The sequence below is a fragment of the Macrosteles quadrilineatus genome, unplaced genomic scaffold (genome assembly GCF_028750875.1).
Source record: "Macrosteles quadrilineatus isolate MER2022 unplaced genomic scaffold, UCM_ALF_1.0 Scaffold_3__2_contigs__length_128488019, whole genome shotgun sequence".
Classification (NCBI taxonomy): domain Eukaryota; kingdom Metazoa; phylum Arthropoda; class Insecta; order Hemiptera; family Cicadellidae; genus Macrosteles; species Macrosteles quadrilineatus.
Window position 1 is genome coordinate 86,874,702 of NW_026542596.1, and position 27,008 is coordinate 86,901,709.

Here is a 27,008-nt window from a genome sequence, read left to right on the forward strand (position 1 = left end):
CATAAATTTAAAAAATAACAGTGCTGCACCCTGTTGGTAATCCTTGTAACTTTAATGCTATTGAACATCATAGAATAGAACCAACTTGTTTAATTGAAACAGCTGTTAAGATTCATTAATTCCTTTTAAATATGAAAAATCATAAGGTTAACATTGGAAACTCCAGAGCCACTGGGGCGGAGCCCGAGAGTCCGATCAGAATAAAAACTACTTAGTTTTCCTATTTAATGCCTAAAGAATCAGTGTACCAAATTTCAGCCTCCTAGGTAAATGGGAAGTGGGAGAATTAGTGATGAGTGAGTGAGTGAGTGAGTGAGTGAGTGAGTCAGTCAGTGAGGGCTTTGCCTTATATATATATTTCTAGCTGTACCCGCGGGCTTTGCCCCGTTTAACTTCATAAGTGAGCTCGTTCGCATGGCTCAATCACGTCCTGGTTGAAGTTCGTTCGCTACGCTCACTCACCTTTAGGTTGGAGCTCGTTCGCTGCGCACACTTGCCTTCGGGTTAGCTCGTTCGCTACGCTAACTCGCCTCCAGGTTGAAGTTCGTTCGCTACGCTCACTCACCTTTTGGTTGCAGATTAGGTGTTGTCATAAATTTAAAAAAAATAGTGCTGCACCCTGTTGGTAATCCTTGTAACTTAAATGCTATTGAACATCATAGAACAGAACCAACTTGTTTAATTGAAACAGCTGTTAAGATTCATTAATTCCATTTAAATATGAGTACTCATTAGGTTAACATGGGAAACTCCAGAGCCACTGGGGCGGAGCCCGAGAGTCCGATCAGAATAAAAACAACTTATTTTTCCTATTTAATGCCTAACGAATCAGTGTACCAAATTTCAGCCTCCTAGGTAAATGGGAAGTGGGAGAATTAGTGATGAGTGAGTGAGTGAGTGTGTCAGTGAGGGCTTTGCCTTTTATATATATAGATAGATTCTTTTGATTGCGAAGATTGATTTAATTCTTGTTTCTGTGATTATAGTAGTTATGATTCTAAAGTAGTGATCACATAATGTTACCTAACATGTAATCGTGGGGTGTAAGAAGGGGTTACAATTAAGTTGAAATCCCAAAACTTAATTTAATCTTTTCCAAAGTTTTGGTGGTTTTGAAATTTGGTTTAGACACATCACTAACACAAAGCAGTGAATGTATCAGTAAATTAATTGAGAATAGATACTGATTTTGTTAAACAATTCTTCATAACTTACACTTCAGGTACCTTTTTTTCACATACCAATATTTAGGTATTATAACACTGTACAGGCGTACGGCCGAGACCTGATGGAGGCAATGGACTGGTGCAAGCGTTACAAGGTGTCTGGCAATGTGAGAGATCTGAACCAGGCGTGGGACTTGTACTACCACGTGTTCCGCCGCATCTCCCGCCAACTGCCACAACTGACCAGTCTAGAGCTACAGTACGTCAGCCCCAAGCTGTTGTTGTGCCGGGACCTGGAGCTGGCAGTGCCGGGCAGCTACATACCCAACCAGCCCATCGTCAGGATAGCTCACATACAGAGCTCACTGCAGGTCATCACCAGCAAGCAGAGGCCTAGGAAACTGTGTATTAGAGGTGGGCATTAGTAGCATCAGTAGCTAACAAAAACTTAAGAGGTACAGTAGAGAGTCAACCATGCAAAACAATCAGGAATTGGAGGTAATCGGTTAATTGATTTTTTTTTTTTTTTTGATAATCAGACAAACTTGAAAAATTAGATACATAACTCAACTGTGATTGACAATTTTAAATTTATTTTTACTTGGATTTTTCTGGTTTTCACCATTTTTATGTAAAAAAAATTAAACTCTCATCTTCACTGTCAAGCACACACACTCATTTTGTGTTAGATTTATGGGTTTTTTATGGCTTGAAACTTGATCTTGATCCTTAACGGAGTACGGCCATCCCAATTTGGTTAACTGAAAAGATGAAAGTAACCAAATTCATTTGCCAAACACAAGTCGAGTGAGCAAACACTGTCCTGCTATTGCCTGCCATGCCACTTCTACTCATTTCCTTGAGGGTGTTCGTCAATAACAGTTTGTTCACTATTCTATCAAGTTGTCTGGTTCTTTCCGACAATGTTGTCCAAAACGTAAACGTAAATGACACTTGTAGCAGTTATAAAGGGTGAAGATCAAGTTTAACTCCAATTATCCAAACTCCAACTATCCAAATCGCAGATGATCCAAATGTTGACTCCATCATCATCTCCCGCGGTCACGGAAAATCATAATTGTACTCCCCAATCACGGCAAAAGCATACATTTTCCTGTCACAAAATTGTCGCAAATGTGTTCTGCAATTGTAAAAGCTTGACATGACTCTGCCTCTTTTCCTTAAAAAACACTGAATTTTTGGTAAAATCCAATTCTCCGAATTTTTGTTTATCCGAATGGGGTACGATCCCAATAGGATGATTTGAGTTCTACTGTACTTCAAAACCTTCACCCTACCCATGTTTTTACCTACTTCCTGGCCTGTAAATTCTGAAGAAGACCACTAGGACAAAACAGTAGTGTAGAATGGTTGGTCATAGTTGTCAAAGATAAGCCAACAAAACAATATCACTTTAAATAACCTCTAATTACCCATATTTTATCCAATTATTTCCTTTTTTCCTAATAAAAAAAAAAAAATGAAATTGCCCAATATTTTGAAAACAAGTGTTACTTTTCTTGATTTTCAGTGTCTTGTATAAACTGTTCCTGCCAATGTATCTTTGCTTTTTTTACTTTTGATTAAAACGTCTAAATGTTGCAGGGAGCAATGGCAACGACTACATGTTCCTGCTGAAAGGACATGAAGACCTTCGCCAGGACGAGAGAGTAATGCAACTGTTTGGACTAGTCAACACTTTGCTGCTAAACGATCCCGACACCTTCAGAAGGAATCTTACCATACAGGTACTTTCCTATATCCTAAAACTTCCAAAAGAAACCTAACTCTATGAGTAATAGGTTTCTTACATATTGATACCCTACATCCCGCAATATCCTTATTTTACTAACAGGTCAATACAAAAATCCTTAAGGGAAACATTTTTATATTTTAAAATAGCAATAGTACATTTTATCTGTCTCAACTTTTCTTTGTTATCACTTATTCATGTGCGATGCAGAATTTTGTAAATTTTAACAATTGTTTGTGTTTATAAATTAGATACTTGTTGTTTGATGCAGAGGTATGCAGTCATCCCGTTGTCTACAAACTCAGGTCTGATCGGCTGGGTACCACACTGTGACACACTACACACTCTCATCCGAGACTACAGAGAGAAGAAGAAAATACTTCTCAACATTGAACATCGTATCATGCTTAGGGTAAGTTGATTCTGGTAACATGAGGTGCATTAAGAGGTATCAAGCCTCTACATTTACCCTCTAGTATATAGAGCAGGCTGGTCTAGCAAAGGGGCTTTGGTCACCAAGATCCTGGGTTCAAATCCCGTCAATCACCAATGACTTAACAATGGGACCATAAAATGCAGCAAGAGCTAGGCTCACACTAAAGAACGCATAAGGGCGACTCCAGCCAGAACCGTCCGCCAGGGGCACTAGTGGCAGGAGCCGAAATCAGATGCAACTGAAATTAAGTACATGGTACCGGCACAACAAGCTGACATAGTTCAGTTGATCTCCGATAAACGCAGAGCTCACAGTAAACAATCTTTATAAATCTGTACTGTGACTTCCATTGGCTTCGCACCCTGTATGGCATGACTCCAATGGGAGTCGTCAGCAACGAATGCGTTAAATAATTTTAACTTTGCTTGTTGACAAGTTATAATGATGATTGCTTGTTGTCCAACAGATGGCCCCGGATTACGACCACCTGACACTGATGCAGAAGGTGGAGGTGTTTGAGCACGCCCTGGAGCACACGCAGGGTGACGACCTTGCTCGACTGTTGTGGCTCAAGTCGCCCAGCTCCGAGGTGTGGTTCGACCGCAGGACCAACTACACTCGCTCCCTGGCCGTCATGTCCATGGTGGGCTACATACTTGGACTCGGCGACAGGTAATGTCATCACTTGGACGAAGACAGAAAGTAGAGTTTTAAAATATAGAGATGGGCCGATACCAAAAATTGTCGATACCGATACCGATACCAATACCACCAAAGTACTCTCGATACCTATCGATACCGATACTTCTGATACCTATCTTTTTTGCACAGTTTCTTCCACTAATAATATTATAAACTGTTATACCATAAAAAAACACAATCATCAAACTTATATTTTGGTGTTAAAGGTTTATTATTAATTGCAAAAATATGGAACTAAGTGTTTATTTTAAAATAGGCCTACTGTAAATGTTTGAATTTGACTAAAGCATGAGATCTAATAAAGTTTTCTCTAATTTATAAATAGGCTTATATAAGTATTTATTTAAGTCATTTGTCAGTTTTTGTATTTATTTGAAATTGCATCAATTGTCTTAGTTAACTCATTAAGCTATAAATAAAAATAAAAAATTACGTACATCTTGGCCTAAAAATACTCTTTGTAAAGGTAAGTTTTTTCCCCTAAGAGAGTAAAAACGAACTTCCTATATAATGACATTTTCTCACTAGTTGTATGAAAAACAGTTATATATCTTCAAAATTTGTTTAACTATGAAAAAGTCACCAAGTCTAGCTGAAAACACATTCATAAATGAGGATATTTTTGAAATACAGAATAACTAATCAAACAACATTTTTATTTTTAACACTTTTATTTCTTAACTTTTTTTCCTTGAAAATGTCAACAGTTTTTCACTTATTTTTAATAAAGATTATCACTTATAATTTCTCGAAAGAAATCTCCGTGTGAGCTATAAAGAGCAGACAAGAGACATACATCACTGCCACAAAAACTATTCTCTACTGTGAATGAATGAACTGAGTGTTTATTTAGTGTGAAGCTCCGCCCACCGTCTAACGGGACATGGGGTATGAAAAGAGAAAGTTTGCTCTAAAGCCTGGTTCACATGCCCTCCCTTACTCTCGGCGTCAGTCGCTTGCAGATTTGCATTACACAAACGTTTCTGAGTGTTAATTATTTTAAAACACTGTAAATGTTTGAATTTGACTATGATGAGATCTAATAAAGTTTCCTCTAATTTATAAATAGGCTTAGGCCTTAAAGTACCGGTATTAATCTAAGTCATTTGACAGTTTTTGTATTTATTTTTAAAAGCAATTGCAGTTATTCTTTTAAAAAAACTACATACATCTTGACCTATAAATACTTTTTGTAAGGAGAGTCTTTTCTCTATAGTGAGTAAAAACGATCGTGGTCAAGGAATGACTGTGTTAAAACAGCACACTGTCAATTTTTACAAAAGTATTTTGACTGAAACCTGGTATTTTTTAAAGAGATTGTAGAATAAGTCGACGTCTGTGGAGAAAAGTATGGCAATAGATAAGTTTTACTTTTAGCCTACAATAAAGAGTATGTTTTGGGACTAGAATCTCCAAAACAGTGCTTTTATAAAACACTAGCTGTACCCGCGGGCTTTGCCCCGTTTAACTTCATATGTGAGCTCGTTCGCATGGCTCAATCACGTCCTGGTTGAAGTTCGTTCGCTACGCTCACTCACCTTTGGGTTGGAGCTCGTTCGCTGCGCTCACTTGCCTTCAGGTTAGCTCGTTCGCTACGCTAACTCGCCTCCGGGTTGAAGTTCGTTCGCTACGCTCACTCACTTTTGGTTTAAAATTAGCTGTTGTAAAATATTTAAAAAAATAATAGTGCTGCACTCTGTTGGTAATCCTTGTAACTTTAATGCTATTTAACATCATAGAACAGATCCAACTTGTTTAATTGAAACAGCTGTTAAGATTCATTAATTCCATTTAAATATGAGTACTCATTAGGTTAACATGGGAAACTCCAGAGCCACTGGGGCGGAGCCCGAGAGTCCGATCAGAATAAAAACCACTTAGTTTTCCTACTTAATGCCTAAAGAATCATTGTACCAAATTTCAGCCTTCTAGGTAAGTGGGAAGTGGGAGAATTAGTGATGAGTCAGTCAGTCAGTCAGTGAGGGCTTTGCCTTTTATATATATATATATATAGATGCCATAGTTTTATTTAGTAACAAAAGTGTTTGACTATGTTCCCGATGATACCAAGAGTATAGGGTCGGCAGAGTGGATTCACTGTGAACCGGCCTGCCTGGCCCTTATGCACGACGTCACTATAACTTCCGTGTAGGGGTGTCAAAAATGGATCGGAACAATCGATGATTTGAACCTGTCTGTAACTAACCTAGTTTTTTTATACTTTAATACTCATTATGCATAAACGAACACGTATTACATATCGGACCTCGAATTACGATAAATTATCGATACCCTTCAACCCTTCCCAACCACAATAAGTAGTAAGCACATAAAACGATGTCTAAGCAATCGTCATTTGCTCTATTGCTTCATTGAAACACGAAAGTCGATTGGCTCTTGGCTGACATGGTAGTGCATTGTCGCCTCCTGACCAATGAGAACTGTTGTTACATACTTTTATTGTCAACATTCACTATTCGTTATAACATTACAAAATCGACATGGACTAAGGCTTATGATATCACTAAACTCTTTAATCAGTTAAATAGTACAGATAAATATGGACCTACTTTTTGGCGCAATATAAAGCAAGCCTAACCATACGACGATGACGATGTTAAAGTTTAATGGTTGGTTGAATATTGCAGGGAGGAAACTGAACATTTCGACGTGTTTAGGTTATTTATTTTGTACTAAAAATAAAAATAATACATCTAAATGTCTGACTTATTGATACAGACATTGTTTAGTATAATTAATTTCGTGTTGGCAGGACATTCGCGCGCCGGTTGTCTCATGAGTTGAGTCTGACATCTTGAAATGTAGATTGTGTTGTGCAATGAGCTGAAGCTAAATAATGTCACTGGCACCGTCGCTGTTTTAAACTAGATAGTTTCTAAGTTTGGCTATGACAATTGTTAACCGTGATTACAAAACTAATACTGTAGCTATAAAGTTAATAAATGTTAAAATAAAATATTTATCCCTGTCGGGTGTCGGTGTTATCGGAATCGACTTTTGACAATCGAGTCTTGGTACCGAACCGATACCAATGTCCAAGTGGTAACCAATGGATGGTGGTATCGATGACGATAATCGACACATCCCTTTTTAGAATTGAATTGAAATTTCAATGCATCGCACTCGCCGCACGCCACTACCTATCACTATCACCCAGTGTCAGCTGTCGCTGTCAGTGAAATGGATGACGCAAGCGATGTCTAGGTTGCCGATTATTATTAGGTATGTCAATATTGAAAGGGGTTAAGGGATTAAATAAAACTCAAACATTTTCCTTTCTTATTATTTACTTGTCAAATATCAACGAAATCGGCTTAACCTCTACTACTCGACTCGAGTTGCGAGTATATTTAACTAAGTAGGCAAACAGCTAGGATTCGTAACGGCAACGGCAATTTACCCGCTCGGCGCTCTGACTGAACTGACTTAATCTGCACCGATTCGTAGCATTCAGTGGTTCAGTGTCAGTATCGGTATCGAACCCAAAACAGGCAAGTATCGAGTATCGACGATACCTCGATACCGCTGGTATCGAGAGTATTTTGGTATCGAGTATCGGTATCGGCCCACCCCTAAAAATAATTCACCACCACAATGATAGTTTTGGACACGGCTGGTATTATTTCTTGGAATTCATGAGGTTAAGGTGGTAATGAGGTACAAATAACTTAAAAAGCAAGCCTGAGAGGGACCAACTTGACCAAGCCTGAAGAGTGTATTAAACCATTCACTATTGGTTCCTGAAGTAGGCATCCCATCTATATGGACCAGGTTGTACCAATTTGTTATTAAAAAAGAACCACAAAATGTACCAGTGTCTAAAATTATGTTTCTACCTTATTTTTTTGGTAAAAAAGCCTGTGTGTTCGACAGAAATTACTAATTTACTTCAGCACAATCTGTTGGTGGCTCGCATCAACTACGACAATTTTGATTAAAAACTGGCGACAACTTTAACTTAAAGTTGGAATGTCTAAAAACTCTAAACTGTTCCTCGTTAGTGTCCTAGAAGACGAGGAAATTGCCATATTACTTTTATTTTTTTGTAACTCGTTTTAAATGGTTTTTTGGTGTATTCAATCTTGTCAATAAAACTTAACTTCCTCAAGTGAAGTAATGAGAAGTTAACGTTAATTTTTATAGCTATGTTTTAAAGTTTCATCATTTCAGCTGTCTATGTGTAATCTATGCACATCACATATTTGAAAGTAAATGTTGGATCAAGTCAAATACTTGAGCTGAAAATAATGTTGAAGGCGAACAGAAATAGTTCAATCTACAAAGAGGTGTTTAAACATTATTCTATATTAATAACATTGAGAAGCAACCATGCATAGTACAACTGGTAACTTGTTAATGGGATGATTAGGCGTTGTTAACAGATTCGCTGCGGCTACGTGATGGCCGGACTAATGCACTGTGTGAATGAGTGAGTGAAAATGTTTGAATTTAGTTTCATCCAATAGGTGAGGCATATACTGCGTCCCAGTCGTTGTGGACGTAGTTTTACAAAAACCCAATAGATAGCAGCACTTAAGGTTACCCGGAAGTACCCGGAAACACCATCAAAACATAATGCAAAAAAGGATCAAGCTAAATTTTGAATTTAGGTTCCTTCCACAATGATACAGTACATTCAGTATCGTTATTCTGATCCATATCATCAAATGTGTAACATGCTACAACAGACACGATGATGAACAACGTCAACAAACGCGAAAATGAAGCCCTGTATATTAATATTGGCGGTAACCTTGACCAACACAAAATTAAAAAAAACCAATAACCTAACATGCACGCTAAGACACAATATGCGTTTCCTTCTCAATATACAGACGAAATATAATCGCATTACAATGTCCATGGCAAATGTCTCCGATCGGGAACATGCCGCAGTAAACGTGTTAATCAATAGTCAGGTAATAATAATAATAATAATATCTTTATTGCCGTGAAACAAATATAAAATTGCATGGCATCCGTTAACATTTAATACAGGCATAACAAGCGACAGCAAAACAAATAAATACAACAGCATAAAACAATTAATAATACGAATTTTTAAAAAATTACACAGAACTTGTCATTTGATTGATTTAGAACCTCAGAGCAGCCGAACACCATCTACTCATTTGTGTCAAAAAACTCACCCACAGTGTAATATTCTTTATTAATCAGATATCTTTTTAAAATCCGTTTGAACCGTTTTTTGTTCTTTTCTTTCCTTATTTGTTCAGGAAGACTATTCAAAAATCTCACCCCCGTCTGAGAGGGCAAGCTTGAGGCTGCACGGGACCTGTTTTGGGCCAACCTATATTGTTCTCTGCCTCTAGTTGAATACGAGTGAATGTCCTGGCCTTGTGTTAGGCTGCATTTAAATTTGGAAAACGTTTATCAAGGTTGTTGGGTTGTTCTTAAGCAGTACCAACAGGTTTACCTGTATCACGTAGAAGGATTGATATTGATAATTTGAATTGTTTATGATATGACCATGACTTATGCCTATTAAAAATATGTTGTGACTGGTTTCAAAATGATTTTTTCAGGCATCCTTCCAACCTCATGCTAGACAGACTGAGTGGAAAGATCCTCCATATTGATTTTGGTGACTGTTTTGAAGTTGCCATGACTAGAGAAAAGTTCCCTGAGAAGATACCTTTCCGCCTCACTAGGATGCTGATCAATGCAATGGAGGTCAGAAGCTCTATCTATTTTCATAATACCATTGACATAGGTTAGTTTTAGCAAATTTATATCCATGAATCCAGATGGTAATGCAGCTAGCCTAGTGGTTTGTGTCTCGGACTTTGGTGCAAAAGAGACGGGTTCAATCCATGGCGTATCCACAAACATTTTCATGATTTTGACAACCCTCCCTTCAAGTTTTTAATTATTGTCCTCATTTGAAAAATTTCACTGGTGTTGAAGCTAAAAACTATGTAGGAAACACAAAAAGAAAACCCAGGATAGTTAGGTTGTGGTCTTGGGTTTATTTAAGTATACCATTTTATGTGTTGCAGGTGACTGGCATCGAGGGTACATACCGCCGCACCTGCGAGAGCGTCATGTCAGTGCTGCATAGGAACAAGGACAGTTTGATGGCAGTGTTGGAGGCGTTTGTTTACGACCCGTTGCTCAACTGGAGACTCATGGACCAGGGCGGAGCTGCAGTGAAGGCCAAGCGAACAAAGTCCCAGCCGGAGTCCAGCATCCCATCATCCTCGTCGCAGGCAGACCACGGTGATATCCTGGACAGTGTTGCCAACAGTCTCAGTGCCAACGTTGGGAAGAAGCCAGCTGGTCCCAGCAGCACGGAGAACACAGGTGTGTCTTACGTCTATTCTCAACAAACTTTTCCTACCTGCACCTGTTGTCATAAACTACAGTATGAAACTGTGAAATAGAAGTCTCATTATGATTGCCAGTTTGTTGCTACAATAAATGAGATACAGTAAAAGTCCGCTATAGTTCGGCCGCTTAGAAAGCGACCTCCTCCAGCATTGGTTTAGCATTAGCGCGCAGGTCGTTTTCTAAGCGGCCGAACTATAATCTGTCATCTAGTGGTCTAGAACTTTCATTAATGGCTTTAGTCTTAAGGTTTAAAAATACTTTTTTTAATTCTAAGCCATATTAGCACTTTATGCAGAAACGGGAGCTATCGGTAGACATTTGGAATGACTGGTAGATGTCATAAGAAACCGGTAGACGTTGATTGCGCTCAATAAAATTCAGACGCACTTTATTGTTAAATTATTATTTTTTTTTAATTCTTATTATTGTATATCACTTCTGTTCAATAAGAGAGAGTTCAATAAAACTTGGCCTGCTGACCACCGATTTTATTTTTACTCCTTAAAATTAAAGGGATTTTTGCTACTCTTGTAATAACAGCTGTTTTTAGAAGATTTTCAATCACCAGGAAATTTCAGTTATCCAGCATTTTCGATAATATGGTACTGCCAACGGCCCGGATTACCGAGGCGTAAGTTTTGACAGCAGGGTGTTCTGCTTATTATTAATTTTCTCATATTCCCTTCTGACTTGATAGAAACTTACACCAACTGGCATATATAATTGAAATTGTTCTTCTTTTTTTATAAACAATTGGGTCACTTGTGCAAAATCTTGACAACCTTTGCAATATAATTGATGTAGCCACCTGCAGTCGTAACTTTGACCATCTTCTCTAGGTGACAACAGCCAACCTGAAGCGATGAACGCAAAAGCGGTAAATATCATCTGTAGAGTGAAGGATAAACTGACTGGTCGAGATTTTTCACAAGAAGAAGAACTGACTGTGGAGAGACAAGTGCAGCTGCTTATTCTCCAGGCAACAGCAAACGAGAATCTGTGCCAGTGTTATATCGGATGGTAAGTGTAGTTAGTGTTATATTATATAAGTTTAGCAACGATCTATTTTAGTTTTGATCAAGGAAAGGCTCTAGGCCAGGATTTTAAATTGTAGAAAATAGGGAGATAGCAGCTAGCCTACCTTAGAAGAAATACAGGTAAGCCTTAGAACACTAACAAGACACATAAAACAAACAATATTTCATCCTCAGGTGGGGCTTTGTCAAGTGTAAGGAAAAAGAGTTCACAAAATCTTCACATAACACAAAATATCTTAGATTTTTAAAACTTTCTTTCTCTACACTTGACAAAGGCCTCTTAATGACAAAATATTAAATGTTTATGAGTCTTCTTTGATTTCTATGGCCTACAAGTAAATTTATTTCTTCTAAGGTAAGCTAGCTGATATCCCCCTTTATTCTACAATTAAAAAACTATTTATATTTCTATACTATAATATGAGTAACGTTTGCGCACAATGATTTCGAAAACGGCTCCTATGATTTTCTCCAAATTGTTAGAAATATCTTAGTTTTAGGCTAAAAATTATGTCCATGCTAGGTTCTGTTCTGAGAACATTTGTTTTTCGTTAAAAACCTAAAATGAAATTTTAATATTTTTAACATTAGTCTTATGGACTACAAGTAGCTATGGCAGTTTTACTCAAATGAATTGTAACATATGCTTGTAAACAAATCATTTACAGTACAGTAGCAAATTACAAAATACTGTACAAAGGAAAAGGACATTCCTATGAATGCTATTGAGCATTGATTATATAATCCTTTTTAACCGACTTCCCCACTACCAACAAAAGGAGGAGGTTCTCAATTTGTTTGTGGCGATGTTTTTTTTTTTTTTCTATGTATGTTCACCAATTTCTCTGTGATTCTTTTACCAGTTAGTGTGGTTCCACCACCAAAATAACCAGGAGAGTTTCTATTTGGTACCTTATATATTATGTTTAAGTATAGTATTTGTTTCAGTGAAAAATTCTGAAAACCTTAAATATTCAACATTTATTTTGTTTACATTTGTGCAGATTGTTTACATTTGTGCAGAGAAGGCAATAAATAATAATAACATTCCTACAGCTGTTAGTTGAAACCATTTAAATGAAGCTACAGACAATTCTTCATGAAACAGTTGCTTCATATTGATCAATAAACTATTTCTTGCCATGGAGCCTAAATGAATTACATTGAGAAAAATGCATTTTGTTTTGGTTACTATAAAAAATGTATTTTAACGTTTGATTTGTGTATACAGTAATTCTGTTTTTATTATTGAATATTCTGACTTACAAAAACATATATGTTTCAGTGAATAGCTGTATGATTTTGAAAAATAAAGGTGTATTGTGAAAACCAAAGCATTCGTAAAGCAGGTCTAAATATAAATTAAATGCAATTATTCCTTACACGACCTAAGAAGTGTGACAGTGCATAATCGTCAATTGTAAAATTGTTAAATATTTTAATTACTAAACATGCATTTGCAGATGTGGAATGTTTATTGATATTCTCTACCCAGTTGTGGCCTTGCTATATCATAGCAATACTATTATGCCTGCTTCGGAAAGTCCTAGAGGAAGATGATTTGCAATTTCGACTAGGCTATATCTTGATCAAACAAAACCACCTACATGGCTTGCACCACTTTTAGCTGAACCAATCTTTCATATACATATTTCATTTGCAGATGTGGAATGTTTATTAATTGAGCGGAGCGAGCGAAGCTCTTTGAGATCGGACCTTATGCAAACTATGTAATCAATTAACTCAATAACGGCTGAACATATTGAATCCAAACTTACCAGGGGTATTTCGACAAATATTTTTGATGTTTCGAAACAAACAAATTTCAATTTGATAATACCTGTTCAATTTAAGACTTACATAAAATTTGCAATGTTTAACATGAGTCTCATGAGTTGCCATGATGGTTACGAGATAACAACGTAGATGTAAACAAAGAATCGTAACGTATGCGACTCGACATTCTGTACCCACGGGCACCTCAGCTTGCACATGCACATATGGCCTATTTACAAAAGACAGTACAAAAGAAAAGGAGTCCGATGAATACCATTAAGCGTTGATTAACAATACACCGATTCGCATAATTTCTGGCGGCCTTACTGAATTATTCCAAGGAGATTATTTCTTTTAATTGTTGTCATTGCTATTAGTTTTGTGGTAAATATTAGTCCGGAGTGTGGTAACTTTTTATGACGATTAGATAAAGGTATCTGTTATCCTAATATGCTATGGGAAGGGAGGGAAACAGGTCCGCGACGTAGGAAGTCGTGAAGGAAGCAGTAAAGATGAGCGGTCCGGAGTGTGGGAACTGTTTATGACGATTGGATTAAGGTATCTACAATCCTAAAATGCTATGGGAAGGGAGGGAAACAGGTCCGCGACGTAGGAAATGGTGAAGGAAGTAGTAAAGGTGAGTAGTCCGGAGTGTGGGAAATGTTTATGACGATTTTAAGGTATTAATTATCCTAAAATGCTATGGGAAGGGAGGAAAACAGGTCCGCGACGTAGGAAGTGGTGAAGGAAGTAGTAAAGTCGAGTAGTCCGGACTGTGGGAACTGTTTATGACGATTAGATTAAGGTATCTGTTATCCTAAAATGCTATGGGAAGGGAGGGAAACAGGTCCGCGACGTAGGAAGTGCTGAAGGAAGTAGTAAAGGTGAGCGGTCCGGAGTGTGGGAACTGTTTATGACGATTAGATTAAGGTATCTACAATCTTAAAATGCTATGGGAAGGGAGGGAAACAGGTCCGCGACGCAGGAAGTGGTGAAGGAAGTAGTAAAGGTGAGCGGTCCGGAGTGTGGGAACTGTTTATGACGATTAGATTAAGGTATCTACAATCTTAAAATGCTATGGGAAGGGAGGGAAACAGGTCCGCGACGTAGGAAGTGGTGAAGGAAGTAGTAGAGGTGAGTAGTCCGGAGTGTGGGAACTGTTTATGACGATTAGATTAAGGTATCTACAATCTTAAAATGCTATGGGAAGGGAGGGAAAAAGGTCCGCGACGTAGGAAGTGGTGAAGGGAAGGAAGTAGTAGAGGTGAGTAGTCCGGAGTGTGGGAACTGTTTATGACGATTAGATTAAGGTATCTACAATCCTAAAATGTTTATATTTAATATAGTTAACTATACTTGTTAACTTGTGTTGTGCAATTTATAACTTATAAGTGTGGAAATAATTTTCTCTGTGCAGATATACAGACACAGTTACAATTACACATGCCAATGTTGTAAATATATGTTCAGTAATTTATGTCTGTTTATTTAAATGTATATATTTTTTATTTGAAAGTCTGACGCCATCAATCCCTTTTGGGTAAAAGATGAAGATAATAAGGTAATAATTACAAAAAGTAGAGCCTAGACTGCTTGGCCTGGGGAGTCCAGTTATAAAATAAGCGTGATATAATATTCCTATTTTTTTCCGTAATACTATAAGATGAATTATTACAGCTAACAGAACAGCATGTTGGCATTTTTATGTCAGGTTGGTAAATTTAGTACAACCCAATAAATAGGCTTTAGGGTACATAAACACAGTGCAGGTTCTCAAATTAAATTGCCATAGCCTAATATAATAACGTCTTTTATATTTGATTTTAATAATTTTGTTGTACAGTAGTTTATTAGCGAATTTCCCTATAGGGAAGTAGCTATTACTGTAGGTGGCACGGTAAGACCTAGACCCGAGACCGATTTATTTTTTCATTTTGATGTCCCCAGAGGCCAAAAACACCATTCGTTCAAATTTTTATATATGTATATATATATATATATAGACATATATATATATATAGACATATATATATATATATATATATATATATATACGTCCGTGAACGCGATAACTTGAGTACTTTTTGTCCGATTTTGATGAAATTTGGTTTAAAGGTGTAAAGCGGGATAAACTTGAATGAGTTCGCGAACCAGCATGATCGGACCCTGGGAACGGGGCTTTACGGGGGGTTTTATGGGGTAAAAATTGGTTTTTCTCACTTTTGACCCTCAAAACACAAAATTTCCCAATTTCTCTTTAGACCTTTTTAAAGAGCTTAAAAAAACAATTAATTTAGTATGTAAAAGTATTTTTGTTCGGTTAATAGTACCGGAGAAAATTTAAAAAATTGTAAATTTAAAATTCCTATGTTATTCTTATGGAGAATATTGTCAAATGTTGTAGTTTGCTTGTTTATGGATATATTTTGTATTTTGATCAAATTTATTTATTTTGTACTAAGCTATCAATATTTTACAAAAAAAACACACTTTATTAGTTTCCTTGTAGCAGCAAACCTAGGTACTCATTAAACCTAATGTTATTAAAATATATTTAATTGAAAATCAATTAAGACAAATGGAAATTCGCTTAGTCGGCAGGTTTGCTGCGGCGGGGGTATTATGCATATACAGTATTTTACTTAATCATGCTGTAATTTAGCATGAGGAATAAATATATTCTTGTTTAATTCATCAATTCTCTATCCAGTGCCGTATTTAAAATCTAATCTATTTATTGAGTACAGTATGCCTATATTTTGGCAATGGGGCGGAGCTAGCGCAAACGTCACCAATTCAATGCCACAAGCGTTGCGGCAACCACCATCTTTTTCAGGGTATCATCAGCTCGTGAAATTAGCCACGCCTTATTTCCTGTGGTGACCATTGACTATGGTATTGCTATATATAGTCACCTTCTTCTGTCATTCTGTTCGCTGAGCAAAGTTTACTAATTGGCTAAATGTTTTAGTTGGAGAAAATGAGAAGGAAGCCTATAGGCCTATTACATAAATGGGTGAAGAAACATTAGGATATTGACAAAATAATACTTATCTTTATGCTATTACAAACACACAGTTTTACTATTACTCATATATACAATTAAAAAACAATGACCTAATAGAAACAGCTGACTGGATTACTGGATTCATATTTCCTTCAACTCTTCCAACCAACCACGAGAATTCAATTGGATTGTTGCTATAATGGTGACGTCATCATGTATTCAATTTGAATCATGAAAACAAATTAAAGTTATTTGTTTATATCAAAGCTTGCTTACTCCGCTCAATTGGCGGACCTGAGGCCGCATGCCTAGTATTCTCTACCCAGTTACTATAACATATCCATACTATTATGCCTGCTTCGGAAAGTCCTAGAGGAAGATGATTTGCAATTTCGACTAGGCTATATCTTGAGCAAACAAAACCCCCTACATGACTTACACCACTTTTAGCTAAACCAAACTTTCATATAATATTTTCCAAAGGTACTATACGTGTTAACGACCAATTTTCCACTTTTGAGAGATTTTTTAGTGCTGGTGGCTGAGGAATAACTTTCATATATTGTTCCAAAAGGCTTGAGACGTTACTGTATTTCTTTTTATAATGTAGAAGTACACCGATTGCAGGAAACGATGATGTCTGACATTTCAATGTATCTAGAACAGACAATTAGTTTTTCATTAGGCCTAATGTAATGGACAACTCTTTCTTTCTTAAGGAATATCTAAAAATGTTTATTTTCATACCCATTGATTATGTAACCTGAACAGGTGACTCAAGCAGTTTTAAAATAATGATTGTTCTGTGGAACTTTTGATTGTTTCAAACAGTTTTGCTTATCAAAAAACCTCAAGTAATTAATATATAAAAAATTATACAGTCACTAAAAATCATAAAATAATTTATTTTTGTAAAAAATACAACCGACTTCAAAACGCTCTAAAAAGAATGAAATAATTTTATTAAAGTAAACTTTTGTATTAGGCAAGCTCACGTATTTCAAGTCGGCGCGGCTCAAACTGCAAATATGATTGAAATTAAATATTGTGTGTGTATTTTGAAAATCAATAAATTTGTAGCTGGATAACATAAATATATAAAAAAACATACTGAACTGTTTTGTTTATATATTAAAGGAAATATTTTCTTGTATTTTATGTTTACTTCAGAATAAATGCATTATGAAAATAACACACACAAATGTTCTATATGAATAGGAAAATAATTTAGTTTGATATTATGAGAGGGAAAAAAAGCTAGTTTAGTATTAAAACGTTACTTTTCCAAGTTAGAAACATTTAAATGCGTTATAATCTTTTTAAAGATACTCGTTAATACCACTATAATGCCGATCTCTGATTACGGTAATAAAATAACACTTAACGCATAACTATGAAAAAGACATGCAGATTAACACCTTTAGATATAGATAGTCACCTGCAATATGGACACCCTATTTCAATTTTGTATCAAAAATCATCATAGAGCCGCGCCGACTTAAAATACGTGAGCTTGCCTAATACAAAAGTTTACTTTATTGAAATTATTTCATTCTTTTTAGAGCGTTTGAAGTCGGTTGTATTTTTTACAAACGAGAAAATTTGTTTTTCGTTAAAAACCTAAAATGAAATTTTAATATTTTTAACATTAGTCTTATGGACTGCAAGTAGCTCTTTCAGTTTTACTAAAATGAATTGTAACATATGCTTGTAAACAAATCATTTACAGTACAGTAGCAAATTACAAAATACTGTACAAAGGAAAAGGACATTCCTATGAATGCTATTGAGCATTGATTATATAATCCTTTTGGAGTGTATGATGTACTAACCAAAGGGATAATTACGACTGTTCAATAACGTAGTCAATTACCGGATAACAATATACACTAATATTGAACTAAAAGTCTAGAGGAAAGGCCAAGGACATTTTGTACTTTTCGACGATGCGTTGCCGTAATTGATGCATTGTTTCACGATCTCGTAATTAGTTGCGTTGTTCCACAATCCTGTAATTAGTTGTGATGTTCCGCAATCCCAGTGACTAACGCAATAACGGTCAACATATTTATGTACTATGAGTTTTTATATTGAAGTTTATTGTAGAAATTATCAATATCGATTGCTCCTCCACATGAAAAAGTCATTAGGAAAATTAAGAATGAGTGAATGTCTACCGAAAACGAATTGACTTTACAACTTAATTAATCGTAGCAAAACTGAAAATTTGTAGGCTTATAGGTTTTGTTTTTTAACCTCTTGAACAAATCAAACACCTCATGTAATGTTCGGTCCCCCTGGTACTTCTATTTGATATATTCAAGGTCTTTGAGCTAACAGAGTCAAAATTCATCAAACACTCCTACCAATGTTCATTTGATAGTAGCGCCATCTTAATGTTGACTTGACTTTCGCACATTTGACGTATCAATGACACAGTTCATTGAAAAGATCAACTGTGCGGAAGTCGAGTCATCTTGTAATAGATGGCATTCTAAATTAAGGCTGAAACATTCGTGAATAGAAGTTTCTTTCCTATTGTGATACAGTTTTATTTGTAATTGTAAATTATATGGAAACTTGAATACTACTCCATTTACAGCATGACATTATAAACCATGTTTTTAAATATTGTTACACAACAAAAACTTTTTCTGTTTCAGGTGTCCATTTTGGTAAATTGATGCGGAAAATGTGAAACTCTCTTTAGGATAGTGGTTATTGATACATATTAGTGTAAAAAGTAAGTTTAGTTTTAGTCACTATCATAGCTAGAATTCTATAAGGAAAAATCAAATTTAGATCATGTTGAAAAATGAATACACTAGTTTTTCATTTGTTTAGTTTTAGTTATTAAAGTGTACCTTGGTGAGTTTAAATTGACTTCTGGTCCTCTTAAAGGATTTGCAGAGAGAATATTTTTGATCATCAGTAAGTGAGACTGTTATGTTAGTTGTACAGCTAAACAATTTTGTCTGAGGGTTATCTTTTGATTATTTTTTCGCTTTTATTGTTATAATCATAGTATAGTTTTTTTTTAGATACATTTGTTAGTTTTGTTGTTATTTGTTACTTTTATTGTGGATTTACATTATTCCATAATTTGCGGGAGTCTTAATTTATCTTAAGCCACAAATGTGAAGGATTTAATTTAACAGAAACATATGTCAGCTATGTATTTTTGTTACATGCAAAAACTATTTACTCCTAAAAGTAATGCCATACTAGTTTCCAAGTGTTGTTATTTGCATTTTAATTAGTTTAGCTAAGTTTGATTTGAAAATAATTTGCATTAGTAAGCTAAAAACATATTAAATTTCTTCTAATTTAGACAGTGAGTGAGGAAACTTTATTTAATGTTAATGTGTTTATAGAGGGTGGGGCAATGAGAACCATACAATTTATTTTAGCTACCAGCTGATAAATATTGCAACAATGAGTGAACAGCTGTGCTCATAAACAAAATTGAACGATACCATTTTAGTAAACATGGCGTTTTGGAATCCTGAACACCGTGTTTTTGCTGTGGAAACTTTTTTTTAAGAATAATTATTTTTTTTATTAAAACACAGAGAATGTTTAGGGACCATTTCAATATTGATCGAAACAGGGGTGCTCCGAGTCGGTTAACAATAGAGAACTGGGTATCACTATTTAGAAGAACGGCATAATCCCAAAAAAATATTGGTGGAAGCTATAACACTGTTAGCACATCAGCCAATGTGGAGAGAGTACGAGCCGCAGTCACTCAAAGTCCAAAGTGGTCCATCAGGAAGTAATCCTTGATACTTCAAATTTCTAGGAGATCACTTGGAAGGATCTTGCATCAATATATCCATTTCCACCTCTACAAGATGCAAGATGCTTGCTCGAACTCAGGCAGATAATCACCAAAGGGGTTCAAGCGATTTCTCAAAAAATGCTTGAAAGCGTATTCGACGGGTTTTTACTCAAAGAATGTCAACATTTTCAAGGATGTCATTTGAAGGAAGTTGTTTTGAATATATGAAATAATGGTTTATCCAGGACAAAATGGTATAAGATTGCCTTTTTTTGGTGTTTTTTTGTATATCTGTAATATAAAAATTATAGATTTTGTGTTATTTATAAATTGTATAGTTCTCATTGCCCCACCCTGTATAATGTCTTAATCTAGTTTTATTACAAAATAATCGTTTTGACCATCATTGTTCCATCAACAAAATGAATATTTTTATGTTTAAGATTATTTGTAAATATATTATTAATGTATGTAAAATATAAATTATATTGTTATTTCTCATTATGCCCTAATAATTATTTTTAACCCCTTCCAGTACACTTAAGACAGATTTTTTAAATTATTAATCAGTCCCCAAGAAGTTAGATTTATGTAATTAAGAATCCATTAAAATAAGCCATTAACAGTTGTATTATGGTGAAAAAACTTCTAGGAAAAGTAGTCAGAGGGCTTTTTATTTACCTTTCAGAGTTGAAAAAGAAAACGAAACTGCTTAAAATTACCACCCAGGGTTAATTGAGTCATAAAGTAAGCTCCCTTTCTAAAAATATTTTAGAATTTATCATGAGACACTTCACCAAAAACATTTCAAAGGAAGCTTCTTAATCCACATTTCCAAATAATTCCTACCAAAGTTGAGTCACTTTATCCTTACCTTCTGCAAAATGTTTCAATTTTCACAAGAAAACATGCCATTTTTCAGTACCTAATAAATGACAGAACTTTATTTGGAAGCTAATGCAAACCTGTGACAGCAAAGTGTTTTTAAAGTGGGCGATCAAAAAGTTCCTGCTAAACTGAAACTTCATCATATTTATTTTCTATCCTGCCACAAAAATATCCATGTTTTGTACTCACACAGGTCCAAAGTAACTAATTGTACTCCCTAGAAATAAAAGTCAACTGTTGTAACTGTTGTAAGTTTCGATTATGTACCAACATTATTAAAATTAAGTTATGAATGATTGATTTGATTTGTTGTAGCTTATTGTTTCATTAATGTCAATAATTGTAGAATTTCGGTAGCGTGTGGAGTGGACTGTATTTATAAGTTAAGCGGAGTTTGATTCTTCAAATTAGAACACTGAGATACAATTAACAAATAGTTTTAATATTAACAAATAAACTTTCAACAATTTCACAGAGCTTTACATTTACATTACAAAAGAGAGAGAGGGATCTTGAGTCTTGATGTGTTTGTTTTTCAACTAACAAAATTACTAATAAATTATTTCATTGTTAAATCACATATGTTGTTTTAAACATTAAAACAAATTAAAAACCAATGCCATCTGTATTTATTTTTAGTTGATAGAAAGCATTATTATAACAAAGTTAATTATATACTGAATATTACTGAACATACCCCCGCCCGTGAACCACTTAGTGGGGTTCACCTAATAATCAAGTATTGAGAAGAAAAAAAATGTATTTAGAAATGAACATATTATTTACAATAAACTCTTGGTTAACAGTCTTAACTTCTTTTATTACTCATTGATTGGGAGGGGTGAGACTTTAGTTATAGATCTGGAGAGTGTTCCTGTTGAAGTTTTTAATCTTACAACTCGTACAAGACCATCTTGCCCTGGGGAGGTTGAAATGACACGTTCCATTTTCCATGAAAGGGGAGGTTGGTTTGGTTCATGCAATAGGACAAGATCTCCAATTTTGATGTTAGGTTGAGGACTTCTCCATTTCCCTCGTTGTTGCAACGTGTAGAGGTATTCCTTTTGCCATCTTTTCCAAAAACTTTGGGTTAATGCTTGAACAAACTTCCACCTTGACAATCTGTTTGTTGAGACATCATTCCAGTCAGCTTCGGGAAGAGATAAAAGAGGTCCTCCAATCAGAAAATGACCTGGAGTTAAGCAATTTTTGAAGCGCATAATGTAAGCGATGACTCGCTGGAGGGTTGACCACGATGAAAAGCTGTTGAATAAGTCTGGTTTTTGAGTTGTAACCATTATTGGTAAAGGTTCGGCCTTACGTTCTGGAAATTGTTCGTCTTGAAGAGGGGTGAAGCGAGGAATAGGCCATGATTCCTGATCCATAGATAACCAATCGGGACCGTTCCACCATAAACTGTTGTCTTTTATAGAAATGGGAAGGGTTCCTCTACTGGCAATGTCAGCTGGATTACAATGAGTTGAGACATGTTTCCATATGTAAGTAGGAGTAAGTTCTTGAATTTCTGAGACTCGATTTGCAACATAAACTTTTAAGCGGTAGGGTACAGTTTTTATCCATGACAAGACTACAGATGAATCACACCAAGCATGTAATTCGTTGACAAGATAATCTTGAGAGAGTAGACAGTTGCAATAGTTCAGGAGTTTGGACAAAAGATGGGCACCACACAATTCTAGTCTAGGGATGGAGATCTTCTTAAGAGGAGCTACTCGAGCTTTGGCAATTAACAGATGTACGTTGATTTCTCCGGAAGAACTTACACATCGCAAGTAGACACAAGCTCCGTAACCTGTTTCAGACCCATCACAAAATCCATGTAAACTGATATGAACAGCATCAGCTACGGAAACATATCGAGGTAAGCTAAGTTCGCTTAAGAAAGGAAGTTGTTGGAGGAACTTAGACCATTTTTGAGTTAGATCCGGAGGTACAGGCGCATCCCATGATAAACCTAGTGCCCATAAAACTTGTATCAACGCTTTTACCCAAAGAGTGACTGGAGTCAACCAACCGTTTGGATCAAATATTCTGCTAACTGTTCCAAGTATACCTCGTTTAGTGGGAGGTGTATCTGGGATATTCAACTGATAAGAGAAAGTGTCTGAGTTAGGTGACCATTTTATACCTAGTACCTTAAAATAAGGTTGATCTGAGGAGTTGAAATATAGAGGAGTTTCTTTGTAAGAGTCGGGAAGAGTTTCCATGATTTGAGGGCAGTTGCTAGTCCATTTCCTCAGTTCGAAACATCCTTTTAAGAGAAGTTGTTCCACCTCATTTCTTAGTACCAAAGCTTGTTCTATGCTGTTGGCACCTAAAATTAAATCATCTACATATACTTGTTTCTTTAAAGCCTCAGCTGCCAGAGGGAAGTTTGCACCTTCATCGGTGATAAGTTGGTGAAGTGTCCTTAGTGCCAAGTAGGGTGAACAGTTGAATCCAAACACAACTGTAGTTAAGCGGTAAACTGAAAGGGGTTCGTCTTTGTCATCTCTCCAATACAACATTTGATAGTTTCTATCATTTGGGTGGATCATTATTTGACGAAACATTTGTTTGATGTCACATGAGAAAACAATAGGGGATAGTCTAAATTTTAACAGAATATCATTAAGATCATTATGTAGTTTTGGCCCGGTATGTAGAATATCGTTAAGGCTGACACCTGAGGAGCTGCGTGCGCTTGCATCGTATACTACACGAAGCTTGGTAGTTGAGGAATCTACTTTGACAATAGCATGGTGAGGTAAGTAAAATTGTTTGTCATCGCTGTTTGGGGGAGGGTTAGCAGGTTCCATGTGACTAGATGACAATAAATCATGTATGGCTTTACTATACTCTGCTTTGACTTCAGGCTGACTTTCTAATTTTCTTTCAAGTGATAGGAATCTATTACGAGCGCAAAATGATGAGTCACCAAGAGGGGGATGATTTTCTTTTATGGGTAGCCTAACAAAGTAGCGTCCATCTGAATCCCTAGAAACCGTGTTTAGAAAGTGATGTTCACAAATTTCTTGTTCAGATGTTACATGAAGTTTGATGGGAGGTTCTTCTAGAGTCCAAAATTTCTGCAGAGAATTGTGCAAATCAATATCTTGAGTACTTAATAAAGAAGAAACATTACCCTTGCATTGAGGGGCTGTTTTGTGAGGGACTACAGCAGGAAGAGTTGGGGCAGATCCTATGATATCCAAATACAGAATTCATGGCAGCAGGAAGATATTTGTTAATGATGATGCGTTCACCAGTGATAACTTTAGCGAATAGATCAGCACCTATGAGCACATCTATCTTACTAGGCAGATAAAAAGTTGGATCAGCCAGGACCAAATGTTTGAAGTATTCTTTAACATTAACTGGAACTTCTGAGTGTGGGAGGTTTGAGGTTATTCTGTCTAGAATAAGGACTGGGTTGTTATCAGCAATCATTTCTCCGCTAAGAGACATATGTTAACTTTTGACACACCTTTAGATTTAACTTCTACTGATGATAGGCCATCTATCTTGGAATTACTGGAAAATGTCCGTTTAAGCATAAGCAGGTTAGCAATATTTTCTGTAACGCAGCTTACCATAGATGCGGAGTCAATAACGGCTCGGGCTACAACTGTGTTACCGTTATTAGCTTTCAAGTGGACCAATGCAGTGGCTAGCAATATAGTGGTATTAGGGTTTGAGGAGACAGCTACAAAAGGAGGTTCAGGGTGATCAAATGTTTTATTCATTTCCTTGGGCATCGGAGCATTATCTTTAGGCTTTTGGTTAAGCTTATCATTAGGCCTATTATTAGTTTGATGTAAGAGGGAGTGATGTTTCAGTTTACAGTGAAAACATGTTTTATTTGACTTACAGTCTTTGACAGAATGAGCGGTACCTAAGCAGTTTAAACAGAGGTGGTTTTTCCTCACAAAATTGTATCTTTCCTGTACGGACAAATCTTTAAACTCTGAGCATTGGTAAATGTTGTGATCACTTTTACTACAAAATGTGCATGTGGCGTTTGAGTCTCTGAAAGCTAGTAAAGTAGTGCGGTTTGGTGTAGACTTATGTAGGACTATGTGAGAGGAGTGAGGGCTGGACCTCTTACTATTTTGAGCGAAACGTACATTGCTTGAAGTAGTTCTGGGGAACTGCGAGTTAGAGAGGTTAGCAGCTTCTAAGTAAGCACATTCATTTTCTAAAAATGTTATTACTTCACCTACGGTTGGTAGGTCTTGAGAACTAACCCGTAAGCTTTCAAACTTTTTTCGAATGTCTGCGGGTAATTTCCTTAGTAACATGGCTGAGAGCAAGATATTATCTTTGGCTATGTCATGATTTAGTGCAATAAGTGCTTGGGCATTTTCGTTATACTGAGAAATGAACGAGCGAATGTTCTTGAGGGAGGAGTCACTTAGGTTAGGTAAGTCTATTATGTTGTTGAGGTGTATACTTATGATTTTCCTACTGTTTTGATACCGTTTTTGGAGAAGATCCCGGGTAATTATATCGACCTCCGGACCTCACGCGAAATTAAAAATTTCCTTTTTCAAAATGGTCGAAATTTCACGCTGATTTCAAAAATGATTGTCGTTTTTTTCGGAAACGTCCCGTTTTCCCGGAAAGTGGGAAAAGCGGGGAAAATATTTTTTGCTCAAAACCCATGGTGTGGGTACTCAAATTATGCGGAATTTCGTCCTGAACAAGAATATGTAAATTTTATTACGATCGGACCACTATTAAGTAAAATATCACCGAAAAACGGGAAAACGGGGAATTTTTTTTTGCTCAAAACCCATGTTTTGGGTACTCAAATTGTGCTGAATTTAATCCTGAACAAGAATATGTAGTTTTTATTACGATCGCTTTTAAGTAAAACATCACCGGACAGGTTAACTAACCTAACATAACATAACTTAGGTTTAGATTAGGTTAGGTTAATTTAGGTTAGGTTAGGTTAGGTTAGGTTAAGTTAGGTTAGGCTAAGTTAGGTTAGGTTAGGTTGGTTTAGGTTAGGTTGAGTTTTGTTAGGTTAGGTTAAGTTTGGTTAGGTTTGGTTGGGTTAGGTTAGTTTACTTGGATAGGTTAGCTTAGGTTAGGTTAGGTTAAGTTAGGTTAGGTTAGTTTAGGTTAGGTTGAGTTTTGTTAGGTTAGGTTAGGTTAAGTTTGGTTAGGTTAGGTTTAGTTGGGTTAGGTTAGTTTACTTACAATACTCATGTTATTTGATAAACTAACCCAACCTAACCTAACTTACGAACTAAGGTTAAGAGACCATTAGTAGTAGTAAACTAACCTAACCAAACTTAACCTAAGCTAACCTATCCTAACCTAACCTAAGTTCGTAAGTTAGGTTAGGTTAGTTTATCAATAACATGAGTATTGTAAGTAAACTAACCTAACCCAACCAAACCTAACCTAACCAAACTTAACCTAACCTAACAAAACTCAACCTAACCTAAACCAACCTAACTTAACCTAACCTAACCTAAACTTACCTATCCTAGTAAACTAACCTAACCCAACCAAACCTAACCTAACCTAACCAAACTTAACCTAACCTAACAAAACTCAACCTAACCTAAACCAACCTAACCTAACTTAACCTAACCTAACCTAAACTAACCTATCCTAACCTAACCTAATCTAAACCTAAGTTAGGTTAGTTAACCTGTCCGGTGATGTTTTACTTAAAAGCGATCGTAATAAAAACTACATATTCTTGTTCAGGATTAAATTCCGCACAATTTGAGTACCCACAACATGGGTTTTGAGCAAAAAAAAATTCCCCGTTTTCCCGTTTTTCGGTGATATTTTACTTAATAGTTGTCCGATCGTAATAAAATTTACATATTCTTGTTCAGGAGGAAATTCCGCATAATTTGAGTACCCACACCATGGGTTTTGAGCAAACAAATATTTTTCCGTTTTTCCCATTTTCCGGGAAAACGGGACGTTTCCGAAAAAAACGACAATCGTTTTTGAAATCAGAGTGAAATTTCGACCATTTTGAAAAAAGAAATTTTTAATTTCGCGTGAGGTCCGGAGGTCGATATAATTACCAGATCCCATGCTACATCATAGTTTTCAGCA

The 27,008-nt window shown here is 36.0% G+C and overlaps 2 protein-coding genes across 2 annotated transcripts in view; one reads left to right on the forward strand and one right to left on the reverse strand.

The window, feature by feature from the left end:
• The window catches only part of LOC128991174 (serine/threonine-protein kinase mTOR-like), a 79,448-nt gene extending 59,007 nt beyond the window's left edge, over positions 1-20,441 (forward strand). Inside the window, exons 35-42 of the mRNA XM_054413954.1 lie at positions 1,271-1,580; positions 2,772-2,914; positions 3,191-3,331; positions 3,822-4,027; positions 9,625-9,772; positions 10,099-10,402; positions 11,269-11,449; positions 18,913-20,441. Of these exons, the coding sequence (XP_054269929.1) occupies positions 1,271-1,580; positions 2,772-2,914; positions 3,191-3,331; positions 3,822-4,027; positions 9,625-9,772; positions 10,099-10,402; positions 11,269-11,449; positions 18,913-18,928 (1,449 nt within the window). The 3' untranslated portion in view covers positions 18,929-20,441. The remainder of the gene's footprint in view (positions 1-1,270; positions 1,581-2,771; positions 2,915-3,190; positions 3,332-3,821; positions 4,028-9,624; positions 9,773-10,098; positions 10,403-11,268; positions 11,450-18,912) is intronic.
• Positions 20,442-21,739: 1,298 nt separating this feature from the next.
• LOC128989345 (uncharacterized) lies at positions 21,740-24,676 on the reverse strand. Its single transcript, XM_054411228.1, has 2 exons — positions 24,512-24,676; positions 21,740-24,007 (listed from the first exon to the last, which is right to left on the reverse strand). The coding sequence occupies exons 1-2, from the start codon at positions 24,674-24,676 to the stop codon at positions 21,740-21,742; spliced, it is 2,433 nt and encodes an 810-aa protein (XP_054267203.1).
• Between the last annotated feature and the right edge of the window lie 2,332 nt (positions 24,677-27,008).

Coding starts and splice junctions, on each gene's coding strand:
- LOC128989345 (XM_054411228.1), bottom strand. CDS start 24,676: ATGCCCAAGGAAATGAATAAAACATTTGATCACCCTGAACCTCCTTTT. Junction 24,008..24,511: donor TTATTGACTCCGCATCTATG/GTAAGCTGCGTT, acceptor AATTCTCTGCAG/AAATTTTGGACTCTAGAAGA.